Source organism: Triturus cristatus, chromosome 12 (assembly GCF_964204655.1).
Source record: "Triturus cristatus chromosome 12, aTriCri1.1, whole genome shotgun sequence".
Classification (NCBI taxonomy): domain Eukaryota; kingdom Metazoa; phylum Chordata; class Amphibia; order Caudata; family Salamandridae; genus Triturus; species Triturus cristatus.
Genome location: NC_140595.1, coordinates 233,342,404 through 233,359,605, shown reverse-complemented (window position 1 = coordinate 233,359,605; position 17,202 = coordinate 233,342,404). Strand labels below are relative to the sequence as shown.

General features: G+C 45.0%; 1 protein-coding gene across 1 annotated transcript in view; it reads right to left on the bottom strand.

Annotated features, from left to right (window-relative positions):
- Positions 1-17,202, bottom strand: part of LOC146775775 (uncharacterized) — a 314,322-nt gene that overhangs the window by 214,653 nt on the left and 82,467 nt on the right. The window contains exon 3 of the mRNA XM_085636909.1: positions 9,827-9,937. Within this exon, the coding sequence (XP_085493035.1) occupies positions 9,827-9,937 (111 nt within the window). The remainder of the gene's footprint in view (positions 1-9,826; positions 9,938-17,202) is intronic.

Sequence of the window (17,202 nt, the reverse complement as noted above, 5' to 3'; positions counted from 1 at the left end):
AATCGGACGTATTCCTCAGTGTCCTCAGCATCCTCTTCTTCTGCTTTAGTTGCAGCCATCGGATGTCTCGATAGGTAGTCCGCAGGGTTGGATGAGCCTAGATTGTTTTCCGCTCGGTAATCAGTTCGTCTGCCCAGTCCTGTGATAAATGGGCTTGCCTGCCCATAGGGTCCTCAGACCCCTCCCAGTCGCCCCGTCATCCGATTCCTGATAAACAGGGGGAATAACCGGAGCCCGGCGGTAGATGAAATGCTCATCCATCTGCGTCGGGTGCGGCGTCGGACGGCGCTGCACCGGCGCCAGGCCCAGACCAGGGCTGAACCGGGGAACGGCGTCGTCCGGAGACGGCGCCGGAGGTGGAACCGGTGTCGGTGCCGGCGGAGGAGGCGTCGTGAGGTCGACCGGCGCCAGCAGAGATCCAGGCCTGGATCCCTCGGGGACCTGCGGCGTCGGGACTGAAGTCGTCGACGGCGCCGGGGCTGGAGCCGCCGGTTCGTGAGGACGCCCAGTCGAGCCCGCGGGGCCCGTAGGCACGCCGGCAGGCGTCGACAGTGGAGCCAGGCCTCTCATGGCCGAGAGAAAGGCACTGATCTCCGCCAGAGTCGCGTCAGTCCCAGGGACCGGCGGGTATGGGGACGGACGCGGCTCCTGCGGCTCCGACGGAGCCGCGGGGGTGGGACCACCCTGACCCTCGACAGAGTCGCGCGACCGGCGAGGGGAGTCCGAAGAGCAGTGTCGCCTCTTAGACTTCTTTGAGTGCTTCGACTTACCCGAAGACTTCGAACCCGACGAGTGGTGATGGTGGCTGTGGCTCCGCGACCGGTCCTTCGACCTCTTCCTGGACCGGGACCTTGAACGGCGCGGAGCATAGTGTCGAAGCTCGAGAAGCTTACGGGACCGCTCCCGCCTAGCCTTCGAGGTCAAGGCCTGACAGTCGAGGCACGATTCCGCATCTTGGTCGGGCCCCAGACAGTAAAGGCACCGGCGATGGTGATCCGTCACCGACATCAGTCGGTGACAGGAGTCACAGGCTTTAAACCCAGGCATCCTACCAGCACCAGAGTCGAGTCGACAAGTAGACCAAAAAGAGTCAAAAAAGTTTAGTCAAAAAATGACTAAGGGGTAAGCTCTTCCCGTAACGGCGCTGTCTGGCGCGGAAAAAAGAAGCCATGTACAAGAACTGACGTCAGCGCGCGAGGGCGGTGTCTAAGTACTCTGACGACGTCATTCCGGCGCACGACGCCAACGACGGACGCGGAGCCGCAGACGACGCCTAGCGACGCGTATGGGGTATTGCTGACGAAAAATCTTTCCGGATCCAGCCTGATGCCTAGGGATATTCTAAGGTGAGGAATCTAACTAACGTGTTTCTTTCAGATGTACATAAACATGTCCCCAGGCACGACAGATTAATTCTGTATAAGGGTCACCACTTTTAAAAACATATTGATTCTAGAAAAAATCCTGGAGTGACCATATTAGTATAAAAGACCCTAACTCCCCCCTACAAATTAGAGGAAAAATCCTTCCAAGCTGAAACTGGGGTCCTGCATACCGAATCTCCGACAAGCAGCAGTCTCTGACATCCCTTGCGGGTTGTCATCCTCGATGCAGAGACGGGGTCTTTTGTTTTAAAGCATCAGGTGAAGGGGCTGGTTCATCCCTAGGGGTTTCTTGCCTGCCCATGCATACACCTACAGATCCAAGTTAGGCTAGGTACATTTTACCAAAATACTTAGGGCGCATTTTAGGAATGTGCAAGTGCTACTATTTTTATCTGAACTGTTTCTGTTTATCCTATTAGCACTATGGCAGAAATGTATCTACTATTCACCACATTGGTACTAGCAATCTCTCTTGTATGCTTCTGTCTCCTGATTGTTGCAGCACATTCGTTTTACACAAGGCTGTTGCTGGAACAATAAATTCTTATCGAAACGTCCTAGTTGCCATCCTGTGTGTTCTCTGAGAGAAAGCAAGCAAGAGTGTTTGAGCGAAACATACCTTACTGTTTTCCACGATCCCTGAGGAATCAGGGTTGTCATGTTCAGTGGTTGGCAGAGACTAACTTCACCACTGTAGGATACAGGGGGGTGCTAGTGGCACTGTAGAGCTAGATGGTCTAACAGCTGACATATTCTGTGGGGGTGTCCAGAAGCGGTTGGGACACGAAGCCCTCAGTTTAGGTCATCCAAAACGTGCAGGTACTGAGGATTCCTAGGAACAACACGACATGGCGCACCCAAAGTTGGTTTTGTTCTTATATAAACAGTAAAAATCTAAGTAGTTCAGTCGTGCTTTCTCAGAAAGCCCTACTCACACCTTTTCAGAGACATCTGAAGTGGGAAGGGGAAATCCGCCTCAGCTAGGCAGATATACTCTGTGTATTGGCTGAAGGTTTAGCAAGCTTGTAAGGATAAACGGTTCCACCTATTGTGCAAAACCCTACCTCAAAACTTACTCTTCTCCTTTTTAGAATGCTTGACAACGCAAGTGGTTCGGGCTGGGGGGATGACGAAGATGCAAACGCTCTCAACATTACAGATAACTGCAGACATGCAGTTACTATGAAATTGTTAGAACACGGCGTACCTGCAACAGGTGCCTGTGTTACCTTCATGATTGAGGCACACGAGGTGTGTGGGATCAGAGATATTCTATTCCTGGGTTCAGTTCCCACCTGCAGATCCGGTGACTAAATTGTTTCACGCATACATTGTAGTTGAACAACAAGATGAATACATTCCATACAAAGACACTGAAGTCCTGTTAACTTACCAGCAGCATAAAAGCTGGTGTAAAGGCAGCCTCCCACACACAACATCTGTCGTGAGACTCGGTCTGCTTAGCATAGAAGGGCTGACCTGGCTGGTCTTAGCGACATACACTCCATATCCCGAGATAGATAAACTACCAGTGGATGAAGTACGTAAAATATTCAAAGACATAGTAAGGCTATACAGACACATTGTCCAGTTTGTCATGCGAACATTGACAGTCCAACCTGCGAGAAATGCTCCAGCTGGTCCACATCAGACCACATCTATATTTAACCCACAGACATTGAAATCAGTATTAGGGACAATTCGTTCCAAACGGGAGCAAATTCCGTTCTGGATAGCACAAAAACCTGCACAGCTGGATGCAGTATTTCCCCATAAGGGTCTATAGGAAAAACATAGAATGCTAACCATTTGCTTGCCAATGGGGATGGTTTTCTCGATCGAGTATTGTACCACTTGGGAAACAATCTTTGCTGCCATTTACGTCAGAATACACAGTACTCCTTCCTTAGCAGTTGTTCCAGATGTTTTGAAACAAATACAGAATGAGTACGGGGCAGGACCTGTCCTGGACTTGGGAATGAAACTGATGGGTAATTTTGCCCAAGTTTCTACAATCATGCTGAGCAATATAAATGGGGAGGCAGCAGCGATGGCCATACAAAGCCGCCTAAGGGAAATAGCACCTAGAAATAGGAAGCAAATTTGGGAACCAAAGCAGAGAAGCCACAAATGGCGGGTAGTCCTGACAAAGACAACACAAAGCAAGCTCCCAATTCTTCTAAAAAGAAATGGGAAAACAAATATTATAAAAATAACAATTCAGAAAAGAATTCACAACCAAGGGGTGGGTCTCCCCAACGGGAGTCCTCTGAAAAGAGGTACAACCTCAGGAATTGTGATAACATTAGAAAAACTGATAGGTATCAGGACACTGATACACGTTCCTTTTGTTCTTTCTAGGGTTCATCAAAAACTCGGAGAGGGACAGACGATCAGAACAAAAGACTGAAGATCGACCAAAGACAAGGAAACACATCGCACTTCAGATTACATTATCAAACAAGAAGAGCAAAATAAAGCAAAACCTCACTTCAAAAGAAGAAAGTAGCTGGCTTAAAAATTAGAAATGCCAAGGTTACTGAGGACTCAGCTTCTGAATGGGGAATGGGCTCTGACAATGCTAGACAGCGCGGCAGAAGTAACAATAGCTCGCTAGGACCTGAAGGATTTTCTGGTGACAGCAGTATTGAATGAACACATTACAGTGGAAACACCAGATACGAGAGTTAGTGTCCTGCATAGACTGTATGAAATTACACTTCAAATAGAAGGGGACATCTCAAGAAGAGTTAAATGTCTCTTTTGGAGAACTTAACATATAGATATGAAATATTGCTAGCAGTAAGAGATTGGCCGCCTGAGTTTGTGATGGATTGCCCAAAGGGGGAAAGCACCATTTTACTTGCTTTCTCCAACCTCTTTCAGGAATCTTTAACCCCTTCTGTGCGCACGACGGCCAGGAGCCGTCGTGTGCAACAGTGCTTGTGTGCGCAGAATGGCTCCCGGCGTCCTGGAACATGGCACAGGAAATCCCTCTGGTGCAGGCACCAGAGGGATTTCTTTTTCTCCCCTAAAGCCTCAGGAGTTGGGGAAGAGCTTCCCCAGCTCCCGAGGCCCCCCCCACCGTTTCTGTGAAATGACGATCAGCACGCACGTCGTGCTGTCGTCATTTCATTGAAACTGAAAGATCCTTTAGACCAAAGTGAAGTCGAACTGTAGACAGTGACACTTACCTAGTACTACTCGTCCCTGGAGACCCTTTTTTAGGTCTCGCCTACGCAGCACGCATAGACAAAAGACCTTTACCAATCGCTTTGGCTTTTCAGCCAAAAACGTGCATGCGTTCCATTGCCTTCAATGGCAACGCGTGCACGTCTGGCGATTTACTTGCGGGAGCGAGCGGCCGCAAGTGTATCGTGCAGGCCCCCTCCTCTCTCCCCTCCCCCTGCTACCGCTTGTGCTTGTTTTCTTTCCCTTCTCTTTCAGAACTCCCTCTCTCACTGTGCTCCAACCGTGCCGCCCGAGGGGCTGCTGCCCACGTCATGTTTTGGGTTGCGAACCTGAGGGCTGGGATGTCGGCGCACGCCACCCGCCGCCGCTCCTCGGGCCTATCATGATGCTGATCATGGTTAGCAGCCTTTCCCTCTGCTGCATGTATAATGCAGGTTTCTGAAGAGGCGCTGCGCTGGTATCAAGTCGCGGCGGAGGTTACCCATGTTCCACCGTCCCTGCTGCCTTCACTAATCACCGTCCTCAGCCCAGCGTGTTCCTCTGACAGGCGAGCGGTGTGCGTGTACACGAACAGCCTGCCTCCGCTGAGAGTAGAGGTAATTGAGCGCCTACCCGTTAGCTAGAGTAACCGCAGGCTCCTACACAGGCCCGAGTGGTCACAGCGGGGGGAGGTGCGCTATTGTCACTGCTGTATCGCGAGGACCACCCCACATCATTAGTGAGCCTCAAAAACAACCCCCGAAGGCTGTCCTCACAGGGGTAAGGAAAGGAGTCAGCCATGAACACTGTTGCTTGAAAAGAAGGGCACAATGTCAAAGGAAAATATTGGGGAACTAATTATCAAATGCAAATCACACTGATGTCACGTGAATTGACGTCACAAGAAGTGATGTCATGCTTTTATAATAATTTTCACTTTAAAGGTCAAGAGCCTATTTTACGAGAATAACAAATTAACATCATCAACACATAGCATGACAAGAACATTTTGGTTTACTATTTATGCATCATATAAATTAAAAATAAAATAAATGTCCAGTCTTTTCCCACATATCAAATTGTAACTGAGCTCAGAAGTCGCTGAAAGTGGCAATATTTTTAAATAGACATCAGGAACTTGAAATTACATGTTTGAAATGTTTTTAGTGATTAAAGAAAATGTGCTTGGGGTGTTTTTAAAGATTCAACTTGCTGTTAATGCATGTTAGATTCTTCTGATGTGCTTTATCCACCTCCAAAGCACAAAAGTGTTTTACATTTGCAGTTAGTTAGACAATAGACAGGTTTATTTTGTCAAGTTCTGTGCTCCTCAGATGAGAGATTAAAAGTACCATTCTCACAAATAAAAGGGATTCTGCCAGTGGAATGGGGGTTTAGAAACGTCCTGAGGCCAGGTCACACGCATCCTGTGTATGAAAATACAAGCAGCTGAAGAGCCTGTATACAAGGCTACATGTCTCAGCATTGGGCTAAAGGGAAAGGAGGGCCCTTTCTAAACAAGCATTGGCATAGCCAATAGGTCTCGCTTTTGGGACCTTATAAGTGTTTAGCCATGCAACAGTTTATGTTGTTGTACCAAGGATATTGTGCTGCATAACTAAATACTTATAAGGTCCCAAAAGCGAGACCTATTGGCTATGCCAATGCTTGTTTTTCCTGCAGGCGAAGCCCAGTTTACAGCAGCTGTAAATGCTTTGATGTAGTGGAAGAGATGCTGGTTTGGAAAAGACAGGCCTGGGGGGTCCCGAGGCAGCAGTGCGCACCCGGATCCTAAAGTGGCTTCGTCATCCAGCGCGGCCAATTTGCTGTGCCCGCTGCTCCAGGGCTGGCTCATGTGCAGGCACTGATGCCGCGGGTCTGCTCTGACGAGGTCATTGTAGTCCACGCCGAGACCCATGTCCTCGGGCCTTCCGGCGGCCCAATGCCGGGAGGACACTGTGCTGTGTCTGGGGTAGAGCGGCAGGGTTCGGCCCTCCTGGAGGAGAGAGAGCAGACAGCAAAGGGCGAGAGCATCCAACATGGCACGGCACAGAGGGCAGTGGGTGAGACGCAGTCTGTGAGGCGGCATAACATAACGCAGCATGAGCAGTGCTCGTAAAAACTGCTCCGAAAGAAAGAAATAATACTGAGCTACACTTAAAGCACGGCACTCATGTTGTTATTATGAATGCGGGCGCTGTGCTATACATAATGCGCAGCGCCCGTGTATGTCAAAGCTATGAAGCATCTGCTGTGGCGAAATAAAATAAGTAGTCCACAAAGGAACTAATAAACAAGTACAGTGTAAGTAAACTGCCTCGGTAGAAAACGGAAATGACAGGACGGATCGCCAGCCAACAATAAGCCACAGAAGAGCAATGCCAGAATTAACCAATGGCAAGCCGCAGGAGAAATTACCCTCCATATTTTGTTTACTATAGGTCTTATGACAGCGCATGCGCTGTCTAGGCTCGACCTAAAAAGGGTAACAAATTGGACCTTGAATGTTATTACCTTATTTCCATCCTGGATTCTTCTGTAAAAGTGATGAGCAGGGTTTTGTTAATGAGGTTGGAGGAATGGGCTCGGGAGAATTCTATTTTATTACTGGCTCAATATGGATTCTGGAGGGGTCTAGGGACAATGGAGTAATGTGTTAACCTAGACTTGTTAATAAGGAAATATCCTAGGGATAAGCCAGGATCTCTTTATCTCTGCTTTGCAATTCTTAGTAGTGAGTTTGACCTGGTTAATCATTCCATCTTATGGTCAACTTTGATTTGACTAGGCGCTCCCTTGGCAAATTTCTGTTTCTTGGTCCGGCTCTATGAGAATTTATCAAGCAAAGTCCAATATGGTCCCCAGGGTGAATGCTCACATACTTTTAGAGTAGGGAAAGGAATTAGACAGGACTGCGTACTAGAGCCTTTATTATTTTCATTTTTTATTATTGGGGTAGACGAAGCTTTACAGGATGTACAGGCAGATGCACCCCCTATTTCTGGGCACTCCAGTCCAGTGTTACTATACACCGATGATGCCGTATTAATATCTAGGACCCCCATAGAGCACTGCGGAAAGTGATAGAAGCCTTCAGGGAGTTTATGGCATCTAGAAATATGATAATTAATAAAACTAAGACCTTCACAATGGAATGTGGATATCAATCAAGTAAATGAAGACCCTTTTATATTGACAGCTCATTAATTAATAGAGTGAATACATTCTGTTATTTGGGGGTCAGATTTACCAGCATTGGCTCATGGACGGAACAGATTTCAAATGCTAAACCAAAAATGAGCCAAAACTGTTGGGAGATTTTTACGTTTTCAACTAAATTGGTTCAGCACCCCATCAAGGAAATGATTGAGGTCTAATAGGGCAAAGGATTGTCTATTGCCACATTTGGGGCTGGACTGTGGGGTTACTCTATTAGCAATTCACTTCAAGTCAAAGAAAATTCTTTATTTAAACGGCTGCTCTGTTTGCCAGTTTCTTCCTCGTCTTTGATTGTACATAAAGAGGTGGAATGATATTATCTAGAGGACCTTCTTTTGATGAAACCATTGTTTCTTTGGCTCTCAACATGGTTGAAAGAAGAAACCAGCATTACAAAATTGATTATACTTGATTGTTTAAAATTGGATTATGTTTCTCGTATTCCATGGTTGGCTCATAAAGTCCCTATGTTTAGTTCTATATTTAATTTGCCAGTAGGGGTAGAGCTATCCCAGATCTTATCACTAACTAAGAATCTCATCAAGGTCACTTTTCTACAACATAGGTCTGAACTTAGATTATGTGACGAGATTAGAAAAATTACGGTTTCCCTTCACATGTCTTTGATAGATAGGGAGAGCTGCCAGGAGTATTTGATATATATAAATAACATTCAATATTAGTTTCTTCTATCTAGATTTAGATGTGGCATAGCTAACCATTTGGTTACATTTCTGAAAATAAATTAATGCCTCCCTGATAAGATTCCTTGCCCATGCTATGGGACGAGTAAACAATGCACACAGCACTTTATTCTGTTTTGCAAGTTCTATAAGGAATTGCGATGCCAATATTTAAAACCCCTTTTTAATCGCACAGAATATAAGAAATCCTAAAAATGAACTGATGGTTCTGTCTGCACTAAATGATCATTTTGTATGTTTTAATGTTGACTTTTAATTCTGAAAGCTATTTATTTAAGGAAATGTATTGTGTAAGCAATTGTATAGTGCATATGGTTGTTTATTTATTTCATGTGATGTATTACTGAGCTGGTTTATGAAGGGTTTTTTATCGATTATATTTTATTTGAATTGCATTTTATCATGTATGATAATTATCATTGCACTTTTATGGCAGTTTTTACTATCCGCATTTAATTTTGAACAACGACTGAAAGGAAATTGTAACTCTTATAAAGAAAATTTACATTCAGGAACCCATTTAACTTGAGAAAGTCAGTATGTATTACCAGTCTGTGTTTGCCAGTAACAAGGAGTCAGATAACCAATGTCTCCCTCCATCCTACTTCCTATAGTGTGGCAAAGAGAAAATGTTTGATGCTGAAAATTCTTTGACTAGAGGCCTGATTTGGAGTTTGGGAGACCGAGTTACTCCATCACAAATGTGAAGGATATCCAATCCGCTGTATTACAATTCCATTATGTCCTAAAGAAACTTGAAATGCGGAAGACAGGATATCTGTCACATTTGTGATGGAGTAACCTCATCCGCCAAACTCTAAATTAGGCCCTTATTCTCATGTGCAGGGTCAAAGCAAACTGAGGAAAACTCCAAAGCAAATTTGCCAAAAGTCTAATACTTTTGAATGAAGTTGTAAAGGGTGAAACGCATGTTGAGTAATACTTTCAGAGGCTGATGCCAGAAAGCTAAACCGGAGGCTTGTCACACTCCTCTTACAGCTGCTTTATTGATCAGGTCAAGAAAATCTGGAAAGGTTTCCCACAGTTACTTCTCCTATGACTAAGGACACCGATATAGTTGAAGTTGGACAGGTGAATGGAAATTGGATATAACCCTCTTCTTTAATAAGAGCATGTAGTAAATTAGAAATGATGCAGCCTGTATATCTTAAAATGTGCAGAAAATGCAACCTCCTTGCTTGGTGTCTGACTTCATCAGGCAGGTAGAAAAAAAAGTATGTAAAAGAAAGTGTATTTCTACTACAGATGTACCAAATGGTGTATCTGCTGACCGCATAGTGACTGTGGGGAAGGCAGTCTCGCACATCATATCTACATCTCACTTACTGAAAGAATAATCCATGCTTTGTCTTCTCTTGGACTCCTGGTTACCCTTTCTGGTAGACTCAGCCTGCTCTTTGGCTCTTAATGAAAACACAGTGGTGGCAATAAGAGGACCTGAAATTAAAGTAGACACAAATTAGCAACAACTCTTGATGCAATGAAACAACACCCTCTTAACAAGACATGGTGTAACAAACAATAACACAACTCAACTGAAGAACTACCTAGAAATGGAAGGTGTATGCTTAAACTAGAATTGTATACCAATAGTCTGGATTCACAAAGTCACTATGTGGGAAACTGGGTTCATGTTGCATACCCCACCCTCAATTTTACCTGGTTTTTGATTCAACTTCAACTGAGGTGTACTGAATTCCTGCTAACCAGGTTCCTAGTACCAGTGTTCTTTCCCTAAAACTGTACAACAGTGGGCACACCTTCAGCAACTCCTATAAGTCCCTAGTAAAGGGTACCCCTTGTACCTAGGGCGCTGGGACTGAAGAAGGACCACAGCCCTGAATGCAATTGCTAGGCCCCCACCTCTCTTATTGTTCCCATCCAGTCTAATCAGCTGATAGTCTGGGGGGCTTACTTTAGGCAAAGCTGCAGGAGATGATGCTCTTCCAGCGGAGTTCTATAAACGTTTTAAAAATCTCTTAGTTCCTGCACTATGCAATGTCATATCTCAAATTGCTAGTTCGGGTCAAGTACCAGCTTCTTGGAATACTGCTAATATCATCTTTTTTTTAAAAAAAGGCAAAGATCCTGAAGAACGAGCCTCATATCGCCCAATCTCTTTAATTAATACAGATGCAAAGGTGTTTGCCAAGATATTGGCCACCCGGTTAGCCCCAATGATGACAAATTTGGTTTCTCCTCAACAACACGGCTTTATCTCTGGGAGAGACACAACTGCCCATGTTAATACAACAATAGCTGCATTTGATGCTGCTGAGAAACTAAAAATCGAATTTGGCATGATTTTATTGGATGCTGAAAAAGCATTTGACCTGGTGGCCTGGGACTATCTCTAGGCGACACTTTCGGCGTGTGGGGTTAAAGAAAATTTTCTAAAATTAATAACTGCTATGTATAAAGATCCGAAGGCAAAATTGCTTTATTGTAATATTAATACCAATCCTTTTCCTATAAGGCGTGGTACGAGGCAGGGCTGCCCTCTCTCACCTCTTTTATTCGCTCTTTATATTGAGCCATTTATTAGAACACTACTGGCTAATAAAGCAATCTCCCCGCTCAACATCGAGCACCGTCTCCTTAAACTGACGGCATACGCCGACGATATAGCTATGTTTACTATAAAACCCAAGGAGACTATAGAACAAATCACTCTGGAGGCCAAAAAGTTTGGTCAATTCTCCGGCTATAAGCTCAACCGTAGCAAAACGCAAGTTTTGCTTAATTTTCAATTGCATGATCTGATTGAAGGCGTTTGTGAGAAGGCTACTTATCTAGGGGTCCAAATTTCTTCTAATATTAAACTAATACATTCGCTGAATTATGTTTTCTTACTAAATAAAGTTGAAAAACAATTAAAAGCATGGCATAAGCTACCTCTGAGCATCTTGGGCAGATGCAATCTTATCGAAATGAATATTCTTCCTAAATTTCTTTATCTGTTTAGGTCAATTCCATTACGCATCCCGAACGCTTTCTTTAAAAAATTAGATGGAATTTTTTGTAGTTTTATCTGGGGATACCGGAAGGCAAGGAAGGCTATAGCATTAATGAAATTCCCTTATAATCAGGGAGGGTTAGATTTACCTGATCTTACATCCTATTATCTCTCAGCTTTTGTAGACCGTCTACGGAGTCTTTTACATCCTGAAATGGTGCAGTATTGGCATTGGTTGATTCTAGGGGCCGAAAGCAAATTATTTCTCTATCGTATTCATGATCCTAATTATTTTAAACATGTTAAGTTTAAGACGATACGGGATTTGGTTTATATATGGAAAAATCTTGAACTCAGACTCTCTCTTCCTGTAATCCATAGTAGATTTCCTATGTGGGGTAATCCAATGTTTCCTGGCATTTATCAAGATAGTATTGCCCTTCAGTGGGCTAAACATGGCGTACAATCACTGGGACAACTGTTTGATTGTAATGGCCTAAAATCATTTGAGAATCTTTCTATAACATTTAATATCCCACAAACCTTTTTTTTAAAGTATTTGCAAATTAAAGATCATTTGGTTAGGAGTTTATGAATACGGCTGGTTAAGGAGGCCAGTATGTGGGAACTTATTTATGGCCAGAATCTATATGCTACTATTAGTAGGGCATATCAAATCCTCTGTGAGAATAGAGCAGATGGATGCGAAAAACTAGCACTTAAATGGAGTGAGAATTTGGGGGAGGCTATTACACAAGTGATCGGTTAAAGCTGGCTTTTGACTATATCTCCCGCTCGGTACACTCTACTAATCTTCAGCTTCAGCAATTTCGGACATTGTGTTGTCTCTATTATACACCTGAAAAAATTGCTCAATGGTCTGCAACTGGGAATTTAAGTTACACCCCCCAGCAAGACTTGCGTCAGAACTGCGCTATATGTGGTCAAGACGCGGCAGATATTATCCATATGTTTGTGCTTTGCCCCTTGTTGAAGGGGTTTTGGGATAAGATCTTGGTGACAATATCAGATAGATTTGCTATGAATATAAGATTGTCAACTGCAGAACGGATGCTAGGTTATAAGGAAGAATGTGTACGACTGAATTCCCCCTTACTGTCTATAATGATTGTTACTGCACGTTTAGTAATAGCTAGAGCATGGATCTCTACCAAACCTCCTACAGAGATGGAATGGTGGTCAGCTCTCAGAGAAATTGGGGAAAGGGAGAAAGCTCTGGCTAAGAATAGGGGAGCTCGGGCTCTCCTAAAATACAGATCTATATGGGGGGTCTTAGACTAATAACACTTTAAGCTATCTATCATGTTTAAAACAAACAAAGCAAATATATAAATGAAATTAATGCCTATTAAGGTCACTGAGCCAACCAAGAATGTAGGTTATGGATTACGATTTCTGATTTGGATCTTGATCTTATATTCACGCCTACTAGTTTTGTTTACCTACATGCTTTCTGTCTTTTGATTTAATTAAACGACAGATTACTGCATTCTGCTTTTTGTTTTTCTCTCCCATAAAACGTTATAATGCTATATGTATTATTTTGCATTGTATAATTATAATATCTTTTCTTTTTGACAATAAAAAAAAAGAAAAAAAAAAGGAAGGAATAAATTGGAATTTTTCCATAAAAAAAGAGTGACTACATTAACTTATTCTGGAACATCCTGAAGCTTTGCACTAGTAATGGGGAACGGGTCTCCCATTGTCAAAAACAAGTAACCTTCACCAGATATTCTCTATTAATGCAGGATTGCTAAGGATCTGGATCCATTACCCCCCTTTCTCTGACCATGACTTTCTTCCAGGGTCTGCTCCATTTCTGTTCATTGCTGGGGATGCTGTGAGTAGTGACAAACTGTAAAGATAATTTTAATAAATGATGGTCTGACCATAGTACTGGGATAGGGGGCTCCACTTTAATATATGAGGGGTGTTGGTAAACAGGAGGTCGAGGGTATGACCTCCTGAATGGGTGCGCCCGGTTACCAATTGTTGAAGACCCAGAGTGTGAAGACTGAAAATCAGCTGGCACGTGTTGTTGTCGGATGAAAATTCGGCATGGAAATTGAAATCACTGATTAGAAACAAGTTGTCGGCCACTAGTACATGTGGTGCAACAGTCTCCATCAGGTGGTTGGTAAAGTTAGTTTAAGTGCATGGGGGGGGTCGGTAGACTAAGGCACCTCTCCGGGTTCCCTTAGTAGAGTTCTCCATTCTGAAAATACAGAGTTCTCCCTATTCCAAGAGAAAGGTTTCCAGTATGCTAACCTTAGAGCCAGCCCTGAATGCAATTGCTAGGCCCCCACCTCTCTTATTGTTCCCATCCAGTCTAATCAGCTGATAGTCTGGGGGGAGTGTGATTGCGATATCAGGGAGGTCAGACTCATGGAGCCAGGTTTCGGTCAGGGGAAAATAAGTCAGGCTTTTCGGAGTCTAACAGGTTCCATATTTCAAGAGAATGTCTTGGAATTGAACGGCTTTACAGTATAACCCAGTTAATTGTTTAGGTTGGTCAGCCAAATTTCAACCTGCAGGGTTTAGTCGGGCAAAGTTTGGGGTGAGGGAGCGGTTCAGTTAGAACGTTTCCCGCGTCTTCTTTGGGAGAACATATTGGCGGGGGTTATTGTGAACCTCTCAGGGGGGCTGGCCGAGTTTCGTGCCCTACGTTCTTTGCTCGAGTCGCGTAGGATTGCCATTGGTATGGGCAAAGATGAAGGTAAACAGGTGGATAGAGGAGGGTGAGAGGCAGAGGGCAAAATGGACAGGGGGTTGGGCGTCCAGCGGCAGCCAGGCGTGGATGGGCGCAGACAGGCTTGCCTTTGGCATGCCGGCAGCGCGCCGGCGGTGCACCGCTGCACACGGACGCTGCGTGTCTGCGCTCTTTCCTGGTTTATGATGAGAGGGAAGGAGGGGGAAGAGAGGCAGCAGCTTCTAGAGCGCTAACCAACTAAGACTCACTTACGGAGGATGTAGGAGCGTTATGCAAAGCGAGTCCCTCCGCTCAAGCGCCACAAGCCGTGGCGGAACAGGGACAGCTTAACGGAAGCTAGGAGGTGAGAGATAAAAACATGAAAACGGCGCAAGTTAAAAGATTCAAAAATGTGATAAAAATAGTTAGGCACTGTGATTGAGTGATAGGCGCCGTGAGTACCTTGCAGCGTCTAACCTTCAGCAGCAGGGTTTGGGCTACGCGTCTGCGCTCTTTCCTGGTTTATGAAGAGAGGGAGGGAGGGAGGGGGAAGAGAGGCGTCAGCGTCTAGAGCACTAACAGATTAAGCACTCACTTCCGGAGGATGTAGGAGCGTTATGCAAAGCGAGTCCCTCCGCTCAAGCAGCACAAGCCATAGCGGACCGGGGACAGCTTAACGGAAGCTAGGAGGGCAGAGATAAAAACATGAAAACGGCGCAAGCTAAAAGATTGAAAAGTGTGATACAAACAGTTAGGCACTGTGATTGAGTGATAGGCACGCTGAGTTCCTTGCCAAGTCAAACCTTCAACAGAAGGGTTTGGGCTCTTTGGGGAAGCTGCTGAGAGATTAGACAAGAGCGACAGGGTAAATTTCGAAAAGGCTTTGGCTGTGGCTGACAATGGTATGACCACATTGTCATCCAGGATTTATTCACTGGGCAACATATTGTCTTCTGCAATTGACAAAATACAGCAAGACATGTCTATTTTACAACATGAGCAGTCACAATTATGGCCGATCGTAGTTCTGAGCTGTACTTTACAAACAATCAGTTCTGCCCATGTGACATGGCGGTACATCAACAGTACTAGTCTGTTTTCTAAGTATGATTAAACAGATGGTAATGGCATGCAGAGGTGCAAGGTATACTATGTTGCACATTCAAAAATTAAAACAGTTACCTTTCACCGTGGCTGAGACACCTTCCACAGACTGGATAATCCATGATTACATCACCCTAACAGTCACAACTTTCCAATTCCAAAACTTTCTCCAATACCAACAGGTAGGCAGAGATGAAGAGCTAGGGGAAGGTTTTGTGCATGAATATTGGGAATTACTGTTCCGGTTTGGATGCAGGAATGGGCACACAGAGGTTTTACTTAGTGGTTCAGAATGTGAGGATGCTTTAAGCGGCTCCTTAGTCTGCAAGGACATTTCGCTCAATGGGGCTTGCAATGCTTCAGTAGCAACCTTGTCTTGTTATCTGAAGGGTTGTCCAGCTGCCATGATTCATCCAATGTTCAAGCTCCTCTTGAATGCGAGCTATGGTCAAGGTTGCTGAAGAATGGAACCAAGCGGTACAAAAGGGGGTGGTGATGGACGGAGCATCAGAACCAATCAAACACTCACACCCAGTCAAGAGATCTGGGTTTGATCCATCACTGTTCTTTTGCCCACTACGCCACCCCAGTTCAGACATGGCCATATGCAAATCAGTCTGACCCTGTGCCTCATGGGAACAGTCCAGCCCGAACTGCCAAGCCATGCCTTCCCTGGACAGGAAACAAGCTTCCTAGGACCGGTTTCTGGCATTTCAGCCGTCTTCAGCCAGGCTTGCTTGAATCCAGTGGCAAAGTGAGCAAGGGACTCACGTCTGAGCATACCCTGCCAACTTATGGCGAACAAAGCGGTACAAAAGGGGGTGGTGATGGACGGAGCATCAGAACCAATCAAACACTCACACCCAGTCAAGAGATCTGGGTTTGATCCATCACCGTTCTTTAGCCCACTCTGCCACCCCAGTTCAGACATGGCCATATGCAAATCAGTCTGACCCTGTGCCTCATGGGAACAGTCCAGCCCGAACTGCCAAGCCATGCCTTCCCTGGACAGGAAACAAGCTTCCTAGGACCGGTTTTTGGCATTTCAGAATGGAACCAGGCACCGCTTATCTAGTGACAGTTAATTGCATAGTGACTTGTTGCACACAAGGTCTGTTTCCATCTGCCCGTACAGTTAGGGAGGCAGCGCTAGGGCCTTTGATAAATGTTTCCGACATACAGTTTGATTTTTTGACCAAACTGAAAGTCATGCTTTTTAAAAAAAGGATGTGGCCTTAACTTCAGCCAGAGAGATGTTTGATCTCCAGGTTGCAAGGTCCTCGTCTGAGATACAGACACTACTCCACACTAACTTCCCGCTGCATTTTGGGGAGCTGGTCCGCCGTATTGTTAACATGTCTGATACAAAAGGAATAGTGCACTTTTTTAAGTGTTTCGGCTCTGGTCTGGTTCGCACCTTTGTGACAATTTTTGGACTTATACCATCTTTCATACACTCTGTGTTGAGAAGCGTTTTTGGAGGGCTCCCACTTGTCCTGCTACTTGTGGCGGAAATCCTGATTTAATTTTTTCTGCTCCTCAATGAACGTCCTAGTTCAACCTGGAATGGAGACAGCACTGCTTGTGCTGTGTTGCAGTGAGCACATGTTACACTGCTTCGGCACACCTGGGCTACGAGAACTGAACGAGCACTGATTCTTATCATTCAGGCCTGTCTGGCTTGACTGCATACGACCTATCTTCCCCTGTCTGCTTTGCATGACTTGGAGCTGCAACATTATCCGTACATATTGGGAGGGGATTTTAGCCAAGATTAAGGAGGTACTGGGTAGGGCGTTCGCCCCCACGATAGAAGCCTGCTTACTTGGCCTTTTCACACGCCTGGCTAAACAGGAGGTGGGGAATAGACTAATTGACCTGGCATTGGAACTGGCCAAACGCAGGATAGCCCTAGAGTGAAAGTCTTTT